Here is a 21,479-nt window from a genome sequence, read left to right as displayed (position 1 = left end):
TGTACTTGTAAAAAAAATCACAAAAATAAAACAGAGGACAACATACATGATGAGATGATTAAAATGATATGTACAAATAATAAACTGTCTAAGAATAAATAGTAACACAGTCATTATGCTCTGTCCATCTGGACAATTGTGTTAATTTTTTATATTCATCTCTAAATACTACTGACCTCAGCGAAAATAAAAAGAATGCGATGTTAAATTACATTAAAATGACAAAAACACACCAGCTACTAAATAAAATGTACTCTACAGCTCCAAACATTCTAAAAAATGCTATTAAATGGTCATGGCGTGAAATATATATAAACATGTATATATATCACATTTTGCATAAGGTTTTGAATGTTTTGTAGACACTTTCTTTGGAAGGCCGTGTCATATGAAACTCAGGAATGTCTTATAAAGCACTTACATTCGCTCCCTTAAACATTTTCAACATACTGCCCTTGATGTAACTGAATGATTAAATCTAAGGGAAGGGGGGAGGAGGTTTGTCAGATATTTAACATACAGAATTCAATAAAATACTGACATTAAAACCAAAAAACCTTTTATAGTCATAAACAAAAAAAATTTTTTTTTTCTATTTAATTATTACGAGAAGGGAAGTACTAAAATAGTTTCAAACACTTTGAGCATCAAACACCCAGCAATCCACATTTTCCACACACTCTTTTAAACACACAGATTTGGAATGGAGAAGGATGAGGGTGAAAAGCTTGATTTGAATATTAAATAAATAACAATCATTGAACGTACACAAAATAAAAGCACTTCGGAGTCTCACTCTGTGACAATAATTGTGCCTATTCCACATGTTCCTCGGCTTCCTCAGACGGAATACATGCATCTCAGGATAACAAACCTGTTCTGTGACAGTCTCGTGTGAACCTGTGTATGCAGATGGTTTCAAAATCTAGGAATTCCTTTTCAGTTTGTGAATTTTCTCCCTTTAATGTCCAAGTCACTATCTTGGTTCCACTTTTGTTCTTTCTGGACATGATTTTTATTTAACCACTACAACACTGTATTTAGTAATCAATTCTCACAGCCATTCTGACAAGAAAGACATGGTTCCACATGAGCAGTGACATGGTTCCAGATGAGTGATCAGGCCGTGAACACGGAATCCACGCTGCGAGATAAGTGGACAGGATGGGAGGGGCTTCTGACCAATCGTTTCTTCGGTAGCTTCTCCACCAACTTTAGAAGTGCTCTGAATTGTGGTCGATCATCGGGCTGGTAGGACCAGCAGTCCATTAAAACATCCTGTTAAAAGAAGAAACACTGGCTGAAAACCTGGAAGATAACTCTTAAAATAAAGCTTTATAATCAGTTAATATACCAAATTAATTCATCAATCTATCAAAACGTGTCCACACAATTGACTTTTTTTAATATACAAGCAATTGCAATATTGCCAAAGAGTATAAAAAAAGACAAATTTTAAATCTCAAAGCTATACACCACTCACCTTTAACAAGTTATCAGTAATGATAAAAATAAGAAACACTTTTACATCAATGATGTCCGTGGGATACACGAGATAATATAGTCAAACGCAGAAGTAAGAGGGACAGAATTTTCTAGGTATAGTTTAATATTGATCTAATCATGTCAGAGAGATCGACTTTATAGCCTACATTTACGTCAGTTTTGCCCTTTGGTTTGTGTTACAATAAGAAAGAGTATAATACTGTACAGATGGGTACATTTTATGCAGACTCAAAAATTCACTTTTATTAGCCATGTCTTCTCTTTTTTTGTGTAGGGCCACCTTAAACTAAATAATCAAAACAACTAAAGATGGCTATATATTAGTCCTTCTGTTCTTTAACTTGGACCCACAACCCAAACTACTGCTAGTGATCAGTTAGGACTTGAGCAATAAAGTTTAAAGCATCACAAGTAGGTTTATTTTAGAACCATCTTTTTTTTTAGCACACTGTTAGATTAATGACATTCCTCTTGCTAATTCTCTTGCAGGTTTTTTGCCTAAATAAGATTTATCATTACAAAGTGATTCAACATGAAGTTTAATAAACATGATAAAGTAAATAGTTCAAACCATTCATGATGAATGATCTACATCTTACTCATGTATTTAACCTGTACTACTGGTACATTAAATTGTCATGAAATAAAACCCCAACAATAGAAAATAGAAAAGTATGACAGAATTAAGAAATAAATCTAATGGACAAAACAACAGTGCTAAATGTATACAAAAAGTCATGCATAAGTAAATCAGCATCAATAAATCAGTGAACACAAACAACACAACAGCAGCACAGAACTGAAGCTGTGGCCATGAGGATATAAGGCTGATGGTATGTGCAGCAAATCAAGTGATATATAATCTAGGAAACTCTCCTAGGTTCCCATATTGTCTACAGAATGTGTAATACAATTCACTCAGTTTTATTGGAGATTCTGAGAAGGGGCATGCAGCATGCGTTCGGAGGGATGGTTACAAGACAAGTTATTAGTCCCTACCCTAGTGATCTGGCCCCGAGAACCACTGGATCAGAAGAGCGCCTAAAATTAATTGACTTGGGCGGTATCCTAGTGGAAAGTTTGCGAATGTGTTCAATCAACTGATTAAACTCGGGTCTATCCGAGTGATTGAACGACCAGCAAATGCCAAATAAATCCTGTAAAGGAGAAAGCTGTCAGTTGGAGATGGCTTGGTCCCCATGCTATTTTTAATCAACCATGTCACCTGTCCCCCTGTAGTTCAACAAATCAGTGACTGCTTATCCTCATACACAAAATTACCTTGTTTACATTTCACAGCTAAACAAATAAAGAAATCCAGTTGCTGCTCCTAACTCCTATGTATTTATTGCATGGCAAATTAGATTGAATGATAAAAAAAATAAAAAGTTAAAACCATTTTAACAAGAGCTTGGACTTTGGGTAATTGTGTCAAACGGAAATGTGAGTATGCCTGCATGTATATTTCATTGTAGGCCACTCAGCCATGACTCTTTGAAATCAACAAGATTTGTTTGGCTTTTGAGCTAAAACTATGCATGCATCGGTGTATATTTTGCTTGTCTAACTTGTTTTGACACAAGAAATAGACAGTTATGTTCTACTGAAAGTCCAAGGCCTTGTTAAAACGGTTCCATAGTGAATAAACATTGACCACTTATTTTGTTGAAACACACAGGTGACACAATTTTTTGTTTTTGTCTTTGTTATATTAAATGGCTTTTAAATAGAATGTAAAAATACATCTTTAACGTGTAATGTACCAATCTTTGTTATATTACAACCCTTCCAATACACATGTATCTCCAATACACATGTATCGGAAATGAAGAAAAATGTTTATTAAGAATTTGCATATACCGGTACATGAATAATGAAGATTGCACACTGTAAATTGCATGTACTGGTAATATTATTTCCTTCCTATGCCATGTACTTGTTTTCAGATTAAAAAAAAGTGTACCAGTATTAAATTGATTCTATACTGAAATACACAATTAAATTGATTCTATACTGAAATACATGTACATATGTAAGTGTGTGTGTATGGCATATACCTTAAGACAGATTTTTCACACTGCATATGTGAAATCACACAAGTAAAGTCAAGTCATGCACCAATGTTTATGGCCAGTTAGTCAAATAACTTCATTGACTAATATCAGGATTTTTAAATCTAAAGTGTCTTTAACTCAAATATTGGTTAGAATTTAGAGATTTTCTATTGTTGCCTATGAAGACTAATTGTTGACTCACTACAGCAATTGTAGCTATTTTTTAAAATGTGTATCCATTTTACAAACAGCTTTAGTTAGTTTTCATCATCTTCACTAGCCAAGGGTTTATGATCCACACAGCTGCTCACAAAGCCTTTGCATATCGTGCTATCAAAAGTCCTGATTTTTTTTGTCACGGGATCACTCAGCCTATTTATAAATCAGCCAAATGGTGAAAGATGCCGTACTTTAACATCACTGGTGCAACAATGGCAGCTTCCTTCGACATTGATGGTGACAAGTTGAGAGAACGTTAATGCCCAGTGTACTCAGTAAATAAGAATTATGTGAAACGTTACATATAGATAGATCAAATTCATTTGAAAGGTGTGAGACTGGGAGCAGTAAATCTTTAATATATGAGTGCAAGCCTCTGCTGATGCACAATCAGGTGTACTTGTTATTGCATCATTGCATGGTATCATGAAGATTTGATTGGTTGAACAGTTTAGTAAATCCCAATCAAAATTCAAGGAAAAAATCCTGACTTTTAATAGCACAATATGCCAAGGGATTGTGAATAGCTGTGCAGATCAGAAACCCTTAGCTTCCAAAGATGGTTTTACTTGGGAATTCAAATTGAGTTAGAAAGAGACAATATCAATAGCATATGGCTTGTTCAGAGGGCAATTACATTTTTGACACAATAAACATATTTCAAATGAGATAACACTTGAAATCCTGATATTAATCTTAAAAAATTCAATTTCTTGGAAGTTTGATTTTACATCCATGTATTTAACATCATTAATTATCTGTAAGAATGTTGATATTCATTAAATTTTTAAGAATCTTATTTTTTGTGAATTTTTGAAAGGGTCACATTTAATGCCATCTTATGCAAAAATAATTGTACGTGTACTAGCAAGCACTAAAACAAATATTGCGAACATTTGTGAAGTACATAATGATTTTTCAAAATTGCGTGATTACATAGCTTTTAAACTGTGTAGCAAAAATATAAAGTGTAATCAAATACAAGTAATGTTATACATGGATGAATGCATTATATATCAACATTTGACAAAGCTAAACAAGACAATTTGTACAAACTAAAGTACAAAATGAGCAGCAAATATACAGGACAAGCTGACCAACATATAAACTCACCTTGACCTCCTTTGAAGCCATGACGCTCCCCAGAGATTGCTTGATCCCCCTCCCAACCTGCCAAATGATGCACTCTGGTGGTTGGTTTCTGAAGGGCCAGTCACCAACTAGCAACTCATACCAAATTGTTCTGTACAAAATAAAACCAATTACAGTAGATTAGACTCTATCAGTCACATACAAATCACAAATTCATGTTGAAATTCTGCTGATGATTAAATTCAACACAAACATCTGAAAGACTTCAACATTTTGTACATAATTACCCAAATGCGTAAACATCAGACTTTTCAGAAAACGGCAGGTCTACTTTTGATCTCCCAGAGTGTAGACACCTAATGACCTCAGGGGACAGGTAACACAGCCAGCCCGGAGAGATGTGCAACCAGTCACCCTTCCTGTGAAAAATAAGGTAATAGAATAGAGAATTTCCTAAATGAACCAGGCCCAAGACAATGCAAGGCAAAGATAGTGTTTTAGTCTCTGAAAATATGTACATTTATTTGAATAATTTGCTATGTCATCACTCATGTGAATACCTATTTCCATGGCAGATTTTGGTCACACTAAATAGTCCGAAGTCTGTGATTACAACTTTGCCATTTTCTAGAAAAATGTTCTTTGTTTTCAAGTCTTTATGGATGATTCCTCTTGCATGTAAATAACCCATACCCTGTAAATGACGAAGATGGCAAGTCAACTAAGTGGTCGAATACAAAAATCAGTAAAGACATATGTATTAGAGAATTCAACAGAACAGGCCATTTGATAGAAACCATAGTCTATTATGTCATTCAAGTAGTTAAATAGATAATCATATATGCTTTTTTTAAACATGCAAAATACTTTTTCTTGTACCCATTAATTACTGAATCTGACAAGACACTTACCTGTGCAATCTGCTGAGCTATCATAATAGTTTTGTTCATATTGAATTTTTCGCGGGCATTGGTACGGACATATGTATATAATGTCTGTCCACTGCAGTAACTAGAAAAGAAGTAGAACAGCAAGGTCACACCAGTCTCTCTATACAACAATACAGCAGTGCGATAAGTAGGGAGCAATGTTTACCTGGTGACTATGGCCAGGTGTGGAGGTTTCATACAAGCACCCATAAATAATAACAGGTTTTCATGCCGTGTGTTCTTCAACATGGCAACCTGGAATCAGAGAATCAAAACAGCCATTTTGACAATATAAAATGAATTGTAAACATATTCTTTTGGCATCTATTATAACAAGCTAAACAAACTTTTTAGAGTGATCTTTAACATCTATTGCGAGAAATTCATTTAATTCTTGAATGGAGACTGATGCAAGTAATGTAACTACATGTAACTTATTTTGGTAAAGGTTTACCCTGTGGTCTGACCACTTACCTCAAGTTTGAATGCTGACAGTTGAGCTTGGTTGTTGTCGGAATCTGGATCCATGTGTAACATTTTAATGGCTACCTGTCCATGCCAAGTGCCCCTAAACAATAATTTGAGCCTTATAGTCACCTTATGAATCATGTTTTGAATATTTTGATTTCGATTCAACATTCACATAGATGACAATTTTTTTTTTTAAATCTACTCATTTTTTGGCTAAAAATTCTGATACACATGTTGTAATAATACTTTGAAATTATTTAAATGTCTCCTTACTTATACACTGTTCCAAATCGACCGGTTCCAATTTTATCCATTAACTTTAACTGCTCAAATGGAATATCCCACTCTTTTAATGTCACAGATAGCTGCAAACAAAAGTTAAACCATAAAATTGCAGTAGAGTAAGAACAAATGTTAATGAAAAGTTTTATGAATTAAAACCATGTATGAACCTATGTGGAATTAAATCAAGAATAAGAAAGAGTACGAAATATTTTAATGTGCCAAGATATCACGATTAGTGAAGTACATCCAGTAAAGTTTGAACACGATTGCACAAATCAATATTGACCATCCAGCCTCCTTACAACTTTCAGCAGTAGAGGAGTAGACAGTATATATAGTATCTCAGTGATACTTACTCTGTTGCCCCTGTCCCAGTGGTGAGTAATTCCCAGTGATACTTACACTGTTGCCCCTGTCCCAGTGGTGAGTAATTCCCAGTGATACTTACACTGTTGCCCCTGTCCCAGTAGAGTAGACAGTATATATACAGTATCTCAGCGATACTTACTCTGTTGCCCCTGTCCCAGTAGAGTAGACAGTATATATACAGTATCTCAGCGATACTTACACTGTTGCCCCTGTTCCAGTAGAGTAGACAGTATATATATAGTATCTCAGTGATACTTACACTGTTGCCCCTGTCCCAGTGGTGAGTAATTCCCAGTGATACTTACACTGTTGCCCCTGTCCCAGTAGAGTAGACAGTATATATACAGTATCTCAGTGATACTTACTCTGTTGCGCCTGTCCCAGTAGAGTAGACAGTATATATACAGTATCTCAGTGATACTTACTCTGTTGCGCCTGTCCCAGTAGAGTAGACAGTATATATACAGTATCTCAGCGATACTTACTCTGTTGCGCCTGTCCCAGTAGAGTAGACAGTATATATACAGTATCTCAGCGATACTTACTCTGTTGCGCCTGTCCCAGTAGAGTAGACAGTATATATACAGTATCTCAGTGATACTTACTCTGTTGCCCCTGTCCCAGTAGAGTAGACAGTATATATACAGTATCTCAGCGATACTTACTCTGTTGCGCCTGTCCCAGTAGAGTAGACAGTATATATATAGTATCTCAGTGATACTTACACTGTTGCCCCTGTCCCAGTGGTGAATAATGCCATCCTGACTGTCTATGGAGTCTTCCCTCTCTAGTGTTTTCTCTGAAGCATTACTCTGCAAAATGTTAACAAAAACAGATACTAAAGACCTAACAAATGTAACTAATGAAACAACAAGGCCTAATGCACACTCTGAGATTTCTACAACTGGTTAAACATTGACTGGATTGAAGTAACAAGCTACACTTACATCTACTAGTGTTTTGTTGCTGTCATCTGAGGTGTTCGTACCCACCACATCTCTGTAAGAAATCAGGGAAAGATTAAATGTTATATAAATGAATCACCAAATAAAAGTTCATTGTAGATCCATAATTTACAAATTTAACTGTGCTACAAGACAACATTGTAGAGTTGTCTGTTGTATGAGCTTTTCGCAAATTGGCTTTATATAATCTTCCCCCCAGACTAACCTACTACTGGACACTGAGGAGTCTTTTCCTAAAACATCACCATTGGCACTGGGCTCTACAATTTCTGAAGAAAAAACAACTCAAATTCAATCTATAAAGTTCCCTAAAAAAGTACCTGTATTTACAATACATGAGCTACACAATTTTGATTCCCCAAGTTTATCCACCATATTTTTAACAGATACAAAATATATAAATGAAACCTTCTTTCCACCCCCGTATTGATCTGCTTACCTGGGAAGGTGAACGTGGTCAGGTTTTGTGTGTTGGCCGGGGAGGGTGTGTAGCGCATGGTGGTGGGGGAGGATGGAGTTGAAGAATTACATGAAGATGGATTGGAACCAGAGTCTGTGGTATGAAAAGCTGGAACCGAACTGTTTTTGCTTGGTTTCAGGTGAATGCCATTTCTTTCTGCACTTGGACTAGGGGAACCTTTATTTAAGGCATTTAATGTAATTGAAACATTATAAACCAATCCATCATTAAAAGAAGCTTGTGTACAATCTTTTTATTTACATTTAATCTTTTATAGAGAACAGAAAGTTTCTAAGTTTAATACAGAAGTAAAATACATATCATCCACCTAGATTTTCAAAATACATATGCTCCTGTTCTATATTTTTTCCTTTTTTACAGGATTGTCAGAATTCTTACCATCTCTGTGTTTTAGATCTATCAGGTAGAAATCTGGGAGACACTGTGTTGGAGCCCGACTTGTACAGTCTCTGTGACACTTAAACCTAAAAGTACCAGGTCAAATCACATTACTCCACTATCAGTCAGCAAAGTACTACAGATCAAAAGGTCAGAGATTTATAATTATTTTAAAGAACAATTAACATATAATTTTGTCTTATAAATAACTAAACAACAACGACCCATCACTTACATATACATGAAATCATGAATACTGGAAACGTAAATTAATACATAAATAGTTTCTGCATATTGAGTATGGTTTGGATCAAGGACAAAATATAAAGACTTACAGGATGATATACATATAGGATCTATGCATGTATGATTTTCATACACAACATATAACAACACTGATCAATTAAATTTTAACAAAACTTTTCAACAAACTAGTATAAGCATTAAAACTGAATACATTAGGCAAAAAAAATAAAATAAATGTACTGGTTCTAAGGCACAGCTGCATGATGCCCCCGTGCTGATAAATTTTATTGCCATTAGTAACACTAGATAACTCAATTTTTAATTTTAAGTTGAAATAAAAAAATCAAATTATTCCCCGTTTGCAAACCATGAAATAAATACAAAATTAATCTGCCTGTTGCATTATGTTTTGAGAAATTTTTGGCCCAAGAACAAATAAATCAATTTCTTTTGACCTTATAAAAATGTTTGAATGACTTATTGATTACATTTAGAGATTAAATTCTGGGACACAAAATATTAGGTTAATCTAGGGTGAGTATAATTAAGGTAGGATTCATATTGTCACTTTGCTTAAAGAGGACACAATATGTTAATATCAGTTAGGACTCATATTCATCCATTCGTAGCAATATGAAGAATGGCTAGTGGGACTTACTTGCAAATTTTGCATGTCTTCCCCCTGAAGTAAATCTGCTTGTTACAGACCTCACACGTCCCACTCATAATGTAGCCTTTCTTAAATCTAGAACACAACATGGAAGATCTAATGCACAACACAGAAAGTAGGTACACAGAACAGAAAACAAAAGACACAACACGGAGAGTTGTCCGGGGGTCTACAACCCCAGAGAGAGGCCAGGAAACACCCTAAATTAAAGGAAACAACACCACAACATCTGAGAGGGCCTTCAGGACACACCCTGCTGGTCAGACTTCACATAATGACACGTATCCATAGTATTTTATCAAAATGTAAATACTAAAATTCAATAGTTTCATGATTTTTTGTCCTCCTTTAATTAGCTAATCATTGAGAAACACTGAGATAAAAAAATTATCATTTACTTCTTTAAAAAAAACCAGAAATTCTGGCAAAACGTATAGAACTAAATTTTTAAGATAATTTTCTCCAAAACTGACTTCATAAAATATTTTGAATACATGAAACAAAACTGCAGAAATTTACAGTTCATGTACTTTGTTTGATTAAATTTATTTGTGTCATTATATTGGAGTGTTAAGACATTCTGACAAACAGTGGAATGCCTGAGGTCCCGGGGAATCAGTTCACTACAGACAACTTGTACCGGTCTCCTTACTTGCAGACTTTACACTTGTAGCCCAAAAACATTTGTTTGTGACAGAAGTCACAAGTTGTGATCTTAAATGTGTTTGATATCCTGGGGAAGGCCGAATAGAGAGAAAAAAAATTAATTCACATCAGTTTATAAATATCTCTTCTTTCAAACAATAATTATGAAAAAAATTATCATATGATTTATGCAAAAAAAAAAAATTCAAAGTATTTTTGATAAAGTTTCAAACCTGTGGACACACTTTGGAGACCGCCCCGGAGGAATACTGAGATTACCTGAAACACATAAAAAGATGATCAGTAGATGTCGTCATTGAATGGCTTGGTCAGACATACCTACTGTCAGGATGTGAGGGCAAATTATGTGATGGGTAGGAGACCTCATTAAATAACTTGGAATTCCCCACTTACTGTCCAGACAAGAGGGAGAAGTCTGTGAGGGTGAGGGGTAGGGGTCCTCATTGGATGGCCTTCGAACCACGTGTGTATTTTCCAGTGTCAAATCTGGTCGTTTTCTTCGCCTGTTCGGAAATGCATAAAATTTATCATATATTTGTTGTAGTATATGATAAAACTATGTAAAAAAAAAAAAAATGATATTTTTGATTTATTTTAGATATTCTACTAAAACTTTATTTTTTATCTGGATATTCTCTGAACTTGAAAATATAAACAACATGCAAATCCAATATGCATATTTGTCATATAGTACTGACAATCTGGTATAGCTTGTACCGGCAATTTGGTAAAGCTTGTACTGACAATTTATTGTAGCTTGTACTGACAATTTGGTGACGATGACTTAATACATGTATCCTTAAACTACAGTAGTTTTGTTCTGAGTATGTGTGACTATGAATGATACAAATGTACTGTAAAGCATGGGGGTTTTTTTGCTGGTCATAAATTTGGCAACTTTCAGGTTTACCAATCATTTCGATGTGTATTAACTTGAAGATTTAAAATTTGTCCTATTACAAGCATATTTATGGTGTAATTTTCAAATTTGATTATTTGGCATTAACCATCCAAATAGATGAAATGTAGCTCCACAGAAAAACAAAATGCTATACAGTATATGTTGTTGTGCAATGTAAAAATGAGAAATAGAAGTAATACAAACACTTCTGTTTTCTACAATCAGTGTTAAAGAAACAGTTAAGTAAGGTTTCTACTCATAAAGCAATGTTAATACACATCATCACTTATGTTAAAAACAAAAAGACTCATGAGCTTCAATTCTTTCTCATTATAAAGTTCTTAACGATTATGATGATATTTTATGGCCATTAAAAAATCAGAAACTTTGTTTTATCTTCTTATTAATATTAGTATACATAGAATACTGGTGCAATTTTTGAATAAAATTGAATCATTTCAAACCTCTGAACTTAAGACAATTAATATATTAATGATACAGGGTGAATGCCATGAACTTATAATGGCAATAATTGAGACAGACACTGGGCTCTCTCAGTGACGTGATACAGAATACAAGGTGCTGTGTTTACTGTGATCAGCCCTCCTCTATTGTATTACACTGCAAGATGCCTCACTAGTGAATACACAGGTCTGCTTATGCTACTTCTGACTTCTTATAGAGATATTAGTACCAGAAACGTTTTCTGATAGCTCACCTCTTCAGCAATGATAGAAATAAAAACTCTCATTCAGTCATTCCACTTGCAACAGGCAGTAGACAGAACGACTAGAACTTGTTATCTCAAGCAAAACCAATATTATGGAGAGAAATTCTTAATTAAGTGAAACTTTTCAAGCAAAGTGTAATCAGGCAGCTTAAGTGCAGTTAAGGTCCAAACAATAATCATTACAATCAATTTTGTAGAATCTAAAATCTGATAAAATTAAGCAGAAATGCTGACAATACATTTCTTCAGAGGTTAATTTGATTGAATCTAAATTTTAATTATCACAAAAAATGCAATAGTTCTATAGATCTAAAAAGCCAAACAGTTTAACAGAACAATCTGCGAGTTTTATGATTAATCAAGTAATATATATAAGAGAGTAGCAGAGGCAGCCATTCTTTGTTAGACACGCCTGTACTGGCAAAACACAGCACAGAAAACACTCACTCTTCCGAATAGGATTTAATCAGGGGTGGATGGGACGGTCTAGTAATTAAGTGTTTGTTAAATCTAAAAGACAAGAAAACACACCCAAATCAGCTCCGACGTGCAGCGCATTGTCGCAAAAATCATTTCTCCAGAAAACAAAAGTTTGATGTGCAATGATGAACAGTGGTCAAAATAAAATCATAAATTTAAAACTATAGCGTCTTTGATAAAGAAACAAAAGCAAAAATATTTCTTTAATGTAGGCAACAATTTTGACACCCTTTCACCATTAATATGTAAAAAAGAAATAAAAAAGCATGCAGGGATATAACTTTTACCAATCCAGACATAAGTATTATCATTGAAATTTTTTCCCCATTGCTTTGCTTTGACTACTACCTAAAATCCCCCAAAAATCTGTCAGCCTAAATTACAGTCCGACAAAAACAAAACCCTGAATGTTGAGCAGAATTAGTGAGCAGTAGGCGGAGTAGAGGGTCGTACTTGTTGATTCCGTCCACGTCGACCACTTTGATGTGGAGATTGGTGTGGAGGTTGGTGTAGGACTTGCTTGAGGTGATGGGGACCGCCGTAGAAGGGCTCTTGACCTTGATCCTACTGGGCGGGGGTGGGGTGCTTGGGATTCTGCTAGTCGTGTTGTGTTGTAAGGGTCGCGTTGTGGGAGGGGTGGCTGGAGGGGTGATTCTGAAAAAGAAAACAGCAGTAGCTATTGAATTCATCACACCATGACTTCATTTTATGGTCTTGTACATGGCAAGCTGTATCATTCACATTTTGATATAGACTAGACGGTCTGAAGAAACTACCACTCCTTGTGCCATTCAGTATGCATAATTCTTCACTTTTTGATATAGTATAAGGTGTTCCACATTATAGCAATTAATCATGAAAAGAAAAACTTGTATCTGACATGACTTATTTCATTTTCAGTTAATTTCCTTTTTTCAATTTGAAAAAAAACAACATCTCATTCTTAAATTTTTGTTTTGTTTAATGTGAATGCAAAATATATGGTTCTTTTGACATAATCCTAGATTGGATGTCATTAGAAATACTGGTACATGATTCAGAAGTGAATATAAACCATGTCAATTTATTTTGTTAATCTTCTCATGGGAATTATTCTAGTTACATCATGAATAATTATACAATTCAATTCAATTCAATTCTTTATTTCTTTAAGCTTTACAGCTTATCAGTATAACATATGTATAACATGAGGTGGTAGTGTATTTACAGGAGAACTTGTGCACATACAGATAATAACATTTATACATATATATTTTACATTTGCAAATATGCTTCCTAATATGAACCTATAGTATAGCAAGACATTGAATTCTGAGTGAACTTTTTCATGACGTCACAATGATTACCCCACACCCTTATCGCTTGTCAGTTGCATTATTGTAAACATTCAAAATACCATTATTTAAATAATTCTGAATCGTTTTCCTTTTTCAAACGTAAATATAAGTAATAAACAGTAATGTTAAAAGCTCGCTGGGATATGAACTTAGTTGGTACATGATCAAATCTTCTGAGAAGCCCTTCAAGCTTCACAGGATTTGATCATGTGACCAACAGAGTTCACATCCCTGTGAACTTTTTAACTTGCTGTTTATTTCTTATCATAATAAATAAATATTTTCTTAAATGAGGATTTTTTTTCATGATCTACAAGTGTGATGTCATTTTAAAGATCATACCAGTGATCAATAGAGACAATTTCAAACATGCCTGTACAACTTTAATGCATGAGGTCAGAGGAAACCAAGGACTCACCTGTTTTGTCTTTCCTGGTGGACCGGTGATGGAGATGAGGGGGTGCTGTGTGGAGGGGTGGGGAGGAGCTGAGAGGTCTCCGATGACGTGGAGGGACGGCCTGATGAAGGGTTGTTGGGGGAGCTGTTGTAGGGACTACTGGAAGGTGACCGGTAGCGTGTCCAGTGAAGCTCAATGTCACTCTCCCCCAGACCACCATGCAGCTCTCTCCCTGAAGATCAAAGCACAGTGAACCAAATCAAGTCATCATATTACATGGATTCAGTACAGTAAAGCACAGCTATAGTGAACGCTTATAATGAATTTACACTTACAATAAAGTCAGTTTCATTTCAAAAATTTTAAAAGGCATTTTAATATTTCGATATCATAAAGAATGAAGTAAAATTGATTGTTGCTGGCTTCTTGCTAAAAGCATTTTTCAAAGTTTGATTCAAACTCAAATTATAAAGCCATTAAAATTATTTTGGCATTGGTGATTCTTTTCCCTGCATGCTTAATTAATCTGTACAATTTGGTTGTGTACAGTGGATTCTTTCATCGTCCAATGAAAATTATATCCTTGAAAACTAATCATTCACCTGCTTTAAAAAGCATTTGTGTGCCTCTGATTCAAATCATACACTAATTTCAAACCCGAAAGGATTTTTTGACCACAATGGCCTCCAAATTGGCTATGTAACAAACCAAGAATTTTTTTTTAGAAAAAGAGGTTGGCGGGAGACAGAGTCAAAAAGCGGTAGACTTTCACGCAAATCAGTAGTGTTAACATGTATGAATTCTGCTTATAGTCATAAATCACTTACATTTTCCCCGAATTTTTCATAATACATGTACCATATTAAAATTTTTTGGACAGTCCATATTTTAGTTTTTAAAAGATCTTATTAGCGACTGGACAAAAGAAGTTACCGGTCCATATTTTGAGGTTCCGTAGGGCGGTGTTTAGTTTGGTGATGTCATCTTCTGCAGTGTTTAATCGCTGGAGAAGACTCTGCACCTCTTCCTCTGTCATCTCCAGCAGTGTCCCTAACTTGATATCTCGCTTCAGGATCTCCTAAACAAGTCAATGACACGGTTATTCTTATGCTTCCCAAATCACAGAAATAAAACGTGTGGAAACAAGGAAATACAGGCCTACCTATCACAATGATATTAGATCCTATAGCATTTTATATTTAGTCTAAACATGTACGCTGAATACCCATCACCTATCATTAACATTACAAATCATATTATAACTGACAAGGATTTGGGGGATTTCAATAATCTTCATATCATGCATTGTCAGAAATATATGGCCATTCTCCAACCATCTTTGATTACATGTGTCCTATATTGGATCTTTTCTAATTTCTGCTATGACCACTAGTTGTATTACTGTAGTTACTTGAATTATAGAAATATAGAGGACATCCATCAAATTAACAACAGGCAGACATAGACTTAGGAAGGAGTCAAGATATGGAAGTTCCTTATAGAAAAAAATCAAACAACAAAAAACTGAGGGGAAATCCCTGGACCTCTACAATAAATGTCCTGATGATGTAATTTTTTGTTATTCCTTTGAAGTTTTGATAAAAAAAAATCCCCAGCAACAGGAGACACTTGAGAGTAGCTCTACATACTCCCACTTTACTCAGCAATGTGAGGATACGGCAGTCTCAGAAACCTAATCTCACTCTCAGGTCCAAATTCTCTTCCTGATTTTGCTAAGAGGAAACTACTTTTATCAGTCTCTATATGTAGTAAAATGGGTATCGGGACTAATAGATTAGGTACACCCCCTCCCATGTACAAACATGTTCAGAGGGATAAACCTGTCCGCAGTGAACTACTAATCAATAAAAAAAATAAAGATTTTTGTGATATTTTTGACATTTAGTGGAATATGGTACAAAAGTAAAATTGGGGCAAGAATCTAAAATATAAATTAGAAAATCACAAAGATATTCCCTGTTACTAATTTAATTGTTTGTATTGCATAAAAATACAGAGGTTTTATTACATCCAGAGAGATCCAGACTTATTTTATAATGCAAGGGATCCCTAACATGTGAAAATAGTGTTTATTTATAGTCCCATGTTGTGTTCATAAATTATGACATCAAAGTAAGAAATATTAATCACCCAATCATTAACTACAGACGTGTTGGTGAGTCATTGGGGGATTCCCCTGCCGTCAAGGTAAGCATGTCTTCTCCATAAATGATGCAATCTATTGCATAACCATTGTGTCAAAGACAATCAAGGATCACTCACACAGGTGGAGTCTATGTCACAAAACAAAAAAACGCAGGGGCCAGAAAAAGAATCATGTGTGTAAACACAAGAATCATTTCTTGGGTCTTTTTTGTGTAAATATTAATGTGTTTGATTGTAAGGGGGTGGAGGAGTGGGTGGAGAGGTTAATTGTGTTATGTCTACTAGCTTCTTTGATAATAAAGATACATTTACAGTGTTTTACAGTTTATCTACTTATATATAAATTATCATTATTAACAGCCTCCCACATACTGATTATTGTCATATCAGTTAAATCAGTAAACACTCCTAAGAAAAGTAAGCACCATTTCTTCAATGGTAGAAAAGTTTTTATTATGTGTTTATGATATCAAATGCTATGTCAACAATTTTATTTGAAATGATTTGATGCACAAAATGTCTTTAGTTTCTAAAAATCTCTGAAACTCATTTTTTCATATCATTTCATAAAGTTTTAACCCCCCCCCCCCCCCCCTTAAAAGAGAGATGACTTATTCGGGTTTCACATAAAGATATCAGTGTATAGGAATATTCCACACATGGGTATCAGCTTCTCTTAAGCATCCTAACATAGATATCTGTTTACAGAATGATTCCTGACATAGATATAAGTTTATAGGAAGATTCCTAACATAGATATAAGTTTATAGGAAGATTCCTAAAATAGATATGTTTAGGCTAACATAGACATCAGTTTATAGGAAGATTCCTAACATAGATATAAGTTTATAGGAAGATTCCTAAAATAGATATAAGTTTATAGTTTAAATAGTTTATAGTAAGATTCCTAACATATGGTACATAAATACCAGTAAGTTTATAGGAAGATTCCTAACATAGATACAAGTTTATACTAGGAAGATTCCTAACATAGATGTAAGTTTATACTAGGAAAATTCCTAACATAGATGTAAGTTTATACTAGAAAGCTTCCTAATATAAATGACAGTTTATAGGAAGATTCCTAACATAGATACAAGTTTATTCTAGGAAGATTCCTAACATAGATATAAGTTTATACTAGGAAGATTCCTAACATAGATGTAAGTTTATACTAGAAAGCTTCCTAATATAAATGACAGTTTATAGGAAGATTCCTAACATAGATACAAGTTTATACTAGGAAAATTCCTTACATAGATATAAGTTTATACTAGGAAGATTCCTAACATAGATATAAGTTTATACTAGAAAGCTTCCTAATATAAATATCAGTTTATAGGAAGATTCCTAACATAGATACCGTACAAGTTTATTCTAGGAAGATTCCTAACATAGATATAAGTTTATACTAGGAAGATTCTTTACATAGATATCACTTTGGACTAAATCTGTTAATGTGATGTGCTAGAGACCACAGACCTGTACAGCATTCTCTGGTAGCCCGACCACGGTCAGCCATTGGTCAGTCTTGGGATAACCAGATAACTTCTCCTGAGTGTGCTGGGGGTCAGCTTTGGTGGTTTGGACCAACTGTTTACTGAACAATTTCAGCAGCTTACTCTGAAATTAAAGAACACAGACAATTTTTAATGTCAAATACAGTGGGTTTATCATTTAAAATACAATGTATAGGGTTGATGATTGTACATAGGACTGGTACTAAATAAGGTTTTCTTTAAATCTTGCCCACAAGCTTTTGTCTAAGTCAGCATACCAGAAATACTTACAGAAATTCAAGCAGTATTATAGTAAACTCTCATGATTTTATTATTTGCATGAATTTTTGCAAAATTTTATATAAAAAAACCCCACTTAAATAGGTTGGAGTGATGAATAGGGCGAGGCCAGGAAAAAAAGTATCAACCTAATTTCCGAAAAATATGGTACTAATTAACACATCAACAAACACATATTGATAGTTAGTGATGCTTTATTACTTCTGAAAAAATTGCTCTGGTTTTTTTATAGATGGCCTAAGAAGGAATAAAGGGTGTGTTATGTTGAACGACTGCCCTGACTAAGTGTAAGAAATCCTGTTTTGTTTATTGTTCTTTCACAAAGAAAACTTTCTCCCTTTTGAAGTTCATCAGACCCCCGATCTTTTCCCCTCCTACGTTGTTCTAATTTTTTCTCTCCAACAAGTCGACTGATTTCTTCTATAATCACACTCAATAATCCCTCCTGTTGTACAATGTTATCACATATTCTGTGATGCTGTTATTTACACGAAAAACCAGAATACATGGAAACTCTCACACTGCAGAGTGTGAACAGCGTAAATTAATTGACCACAAACAAAGAATCTGTGTTCTGATTTCTAAAACACTTCACACATTCTTCTGCTGACAAACTAGGCTTATTTGTTGTATGTTATAGAAACCATTATAGGTTTTGTTGATTTTTACAAATCTGATTTTTTTTCACCTAAGAAGTGTCATAGTGAATTATGCTGTTGTCACTATAAATAAAAAAATATTGTTTTGCTTTTATTCCCCTGTATGAGTATGGTACATGTATAAATATTAAAATAATCATATCCAAAGTCTTATCACATGACAGGTAACAGAGAAATGTTAAATGGCTACTCATGTGTGCCATCTTTTGTTTATTTGGAATTCCTGTCTATGGAATGCGAAGAATGTGTCATTTAAATATCAGCTACAAAGTGAGCTGCCCTGAAAGGCCCACACAACTCAGGTGTTGTAATACCTGGGTCAAAATAACAATGCATGCAATTGGAGATCTCTTCTTCTTATATTTCTATAAGTGTAATTTGAAAAGATCTAAGAAAGCATGTGAAATATTTCTAATTTCAAAATTATTAGCAAGATCCCTATTGAATGGTCATTTGGTGCATCAAGGGAATTTTACATTCAAATTTAACATTAATGAATTAAGCAATGATCTAATGGAATGCAATAAACAGGCTTTCAGAAAATAGATACATCGATGTATTCTGATTTGAAAAAGTGGACATTAGAAGGTGGTATATCCCTTGGAACAGTTCAGTCTGCACACAACCACCTGCAGCCTGCACCTGCTATTGTGTGCTGGAATAGGCAGCATCAGCCGTATCACAGATTTGTTTTGGCAACTCTAGTGTGTTACCACTGTGCTACTATTGTTCCAAAAACAAAACTATTCAAAACATTAAAAAATTCTGAAATAAATCATCTGTGTCATATATACTGCCATTTCTTTCTATTAACCATTCATTGATAATGTAAAAAATGCACGTATCAAATGTTCTCATCGCTGTTAAAATATTTCATTTTTAATTAATAATTTGATTTATAGTTCTATTAATTTATATTTATCAATTAGCTGTGCTGCTCAAATTAAAGTTGTGAGACAAGCTAAACTTAATTAAACACATGGTTGCTAGTATCAATTTTCCAGGTAGATAACACTTCAATGCAATTAACACACATATATAAACTTCTTAAATGATGAGAGACATTTAATACTATCATGTCAATTACACTGTTTTAATTTTTACAAAATAAAAATAAAAATTTTTGATTGTGTGAATCTTTTTAATACATGATTCAAACTTACCGAGATGGTTACAGGATTAAATGAAAACAATTTATGTGGAAATGTTGTGACTAGGTCTTGTACTCATGCAGTCGACATAATGACATCATAACAGAAGGACTACATATATATAAGACTTACAAGTCCCTTAACCTTATATCAATTAAGATAAGATTCTGTCAATATATCTAGCCTTGCATTTAATTTTGTGTTTGATATGACATATGATAATAATTAATACAACGTACTAGCTATAAAAGAAATTTACTAAGCCCCAAAACTGCATCTGCTTCTACATGCATATGTAATATTAATATTACATGCATGTGTAGTAAGCTTTTACATAAGGCCCCTCAATTGGCCATCCTCTGTAGAAGTTTAATACTCAAAGTTAATTTTATATCATTCATCATTACATTATTAAGAGTTATCTTAATACTATGCAATGGAATAAATGAAAATCATGAGTGTAAATGAAATGATCAATAAATGAAAATGTTAACACAATTATAATTGAATTTTGAGAAAACAATAGTATGTTACCTGAATGTTTACAAAGTGGGTGTGCCAAAATTTTCATTTTCTTTTTCATAAGGTTAAAATTTGGCACATTTTCTTTATCAATTCTTAAAACATCAATAAGTCAATATGTAAATATGATTATTTAGGCAAATAGTAAGTAAGTAAATTATTTATGATAGTGACATGGGTTTCAATTGAGCATATACACATTGAAATATAACATATATTGTCACACCCGGCCCATCAAACCTGTATGTCACTGTTTTAAATTTCAATACAAATATAAAAGTCAGCGTGAAAGTTTGGTTTGTCTTATTCTGAAAGCTTTAAATATGAATTGAGCAAATAATAATAAGATCCTTTTTTTTTATAACAATCCTCGTTCAGGCAACAATTTTATTGTTATGTAATATTTTAAACAAGAAAAAGTAAGAATTTATATTAGTTATTCCATAAGAATTGAAAGAATTACATTTTCTTAAGTTAGTAAAATTGCATATATATATATATATATATATATATATATATATATATATTAGTTATTGCATCAAAATAAACCACCTGTCATGATACAGCAAAATACAGCGGTTTTAGAAATCTACATAAGAGATATCAATCTCGTTTGATAAGTTGTATCAACAATGTTATTAATGATAAAAGAATTAATAATTATGTCATACAACTACTTGTGCATTCACACTCCAAAACAGCACAATTTCTTATAATTTACACATAGTGCTACATCTATGCCTTGTTAGCTTACTGTAACTTTTATTGCTCACCTCCTGTTCTCTAATTTCATTCTGTGTCAAGTCATTTGTTGCTGCACATTCATTTCGTAAACCAAGCAGTAGTTTCGCTGTGCTATCTATCATAGTTTGTATGAATTCCACATTTTTCAGAGTTTTCTCGATGACTTCGTTCTCTGCGTCTGAAGAGTCGGACATTTTGTCACCTGATTATCTATATATACTGTTTATGTACATGCTGTCCGACAGATTGATGCAATTACATT

General features: G+C 33.8%; 1 protein-coding gene across 5 annotated transcripts; it reads right to left on the bottom strand.

Annotated features, from left to right (window-relative positions):
- Positions 1–999: 999 nt before the first annotated feature.
- LOC105332021 (kinase suppressor of Ras 2) lies at positions 1,000–21,411 on the bottom strand. 5 transcript variants are annotated; one of them, XM_011434441.4, is made up of 23 exons: positions 21,247–21,411; positions 17,825–17,965; positions 15,110–15,254; positions 14,198–14,408; positions 12,896–13,096; positions 12,410–12,472; positions 10,725–10,834; positions 10,544–10,589; positions 10,318–10,398; positions 8,750–8,835; positions 8,330–8,527; positions 8,096–8,159; positions 7,873–7,924; positions 7,651–7,737; positions 6,545–6,636; positions 6,275–6,368; positions 5,967–6,055; positions 5,783–5,882; positions 5,432–5,565; positions 5,159–5,290; positions 4,893–5,022; positions 2,506–2,663; positions 1,135–1,278 (listed from the first exon to the last, which is right to left on the bottom strand). In XM_011434441.4, the coding sequence occupies exons 1-23, from the start codon at positions 21,409–21,411 to the stop codon at positions 1,269–1,271; spliced, it is 2,589 nt and encodes an 862-aa protein (XP_011432743.2). In that variant the 3' UTR covers positions 1,135–1,268. The 5 variants fall into 5 exon arrangements, with proteins under 5 accessions (XP_034336330.1, XP_011432742.1, XP_011432743.2 ...); XM_034480438.2 differs by lacking the exon at positions 10,318–10,398 and adding an exon at positions 9,654–9,740; XM_034480439.2 differs by lacking the exon at positions 2,506–2,663 and having other exon boundaries at positions 1,000–1,278.
- Positions 21,412–21,479: the final 68 nt, after the last annotated feature.

Source organism: Magallana gigas, chromosome 3 (assembly GCF_963853765.1).
Source record: "Magallana gigas chromosome 3, xbMagGiga1.1, whole genome shotgun sequence".
Taxonomy (NCBI): domain Eukaryota; kingdom Metazoa; phylum Mollusca; class Bivalvia; order Ostreida; family Ostreidae; genus Magallana; species Magallana gigas.
This window is presented reverse-complemented; position numbering and strand designations above follow the sequence as displayed.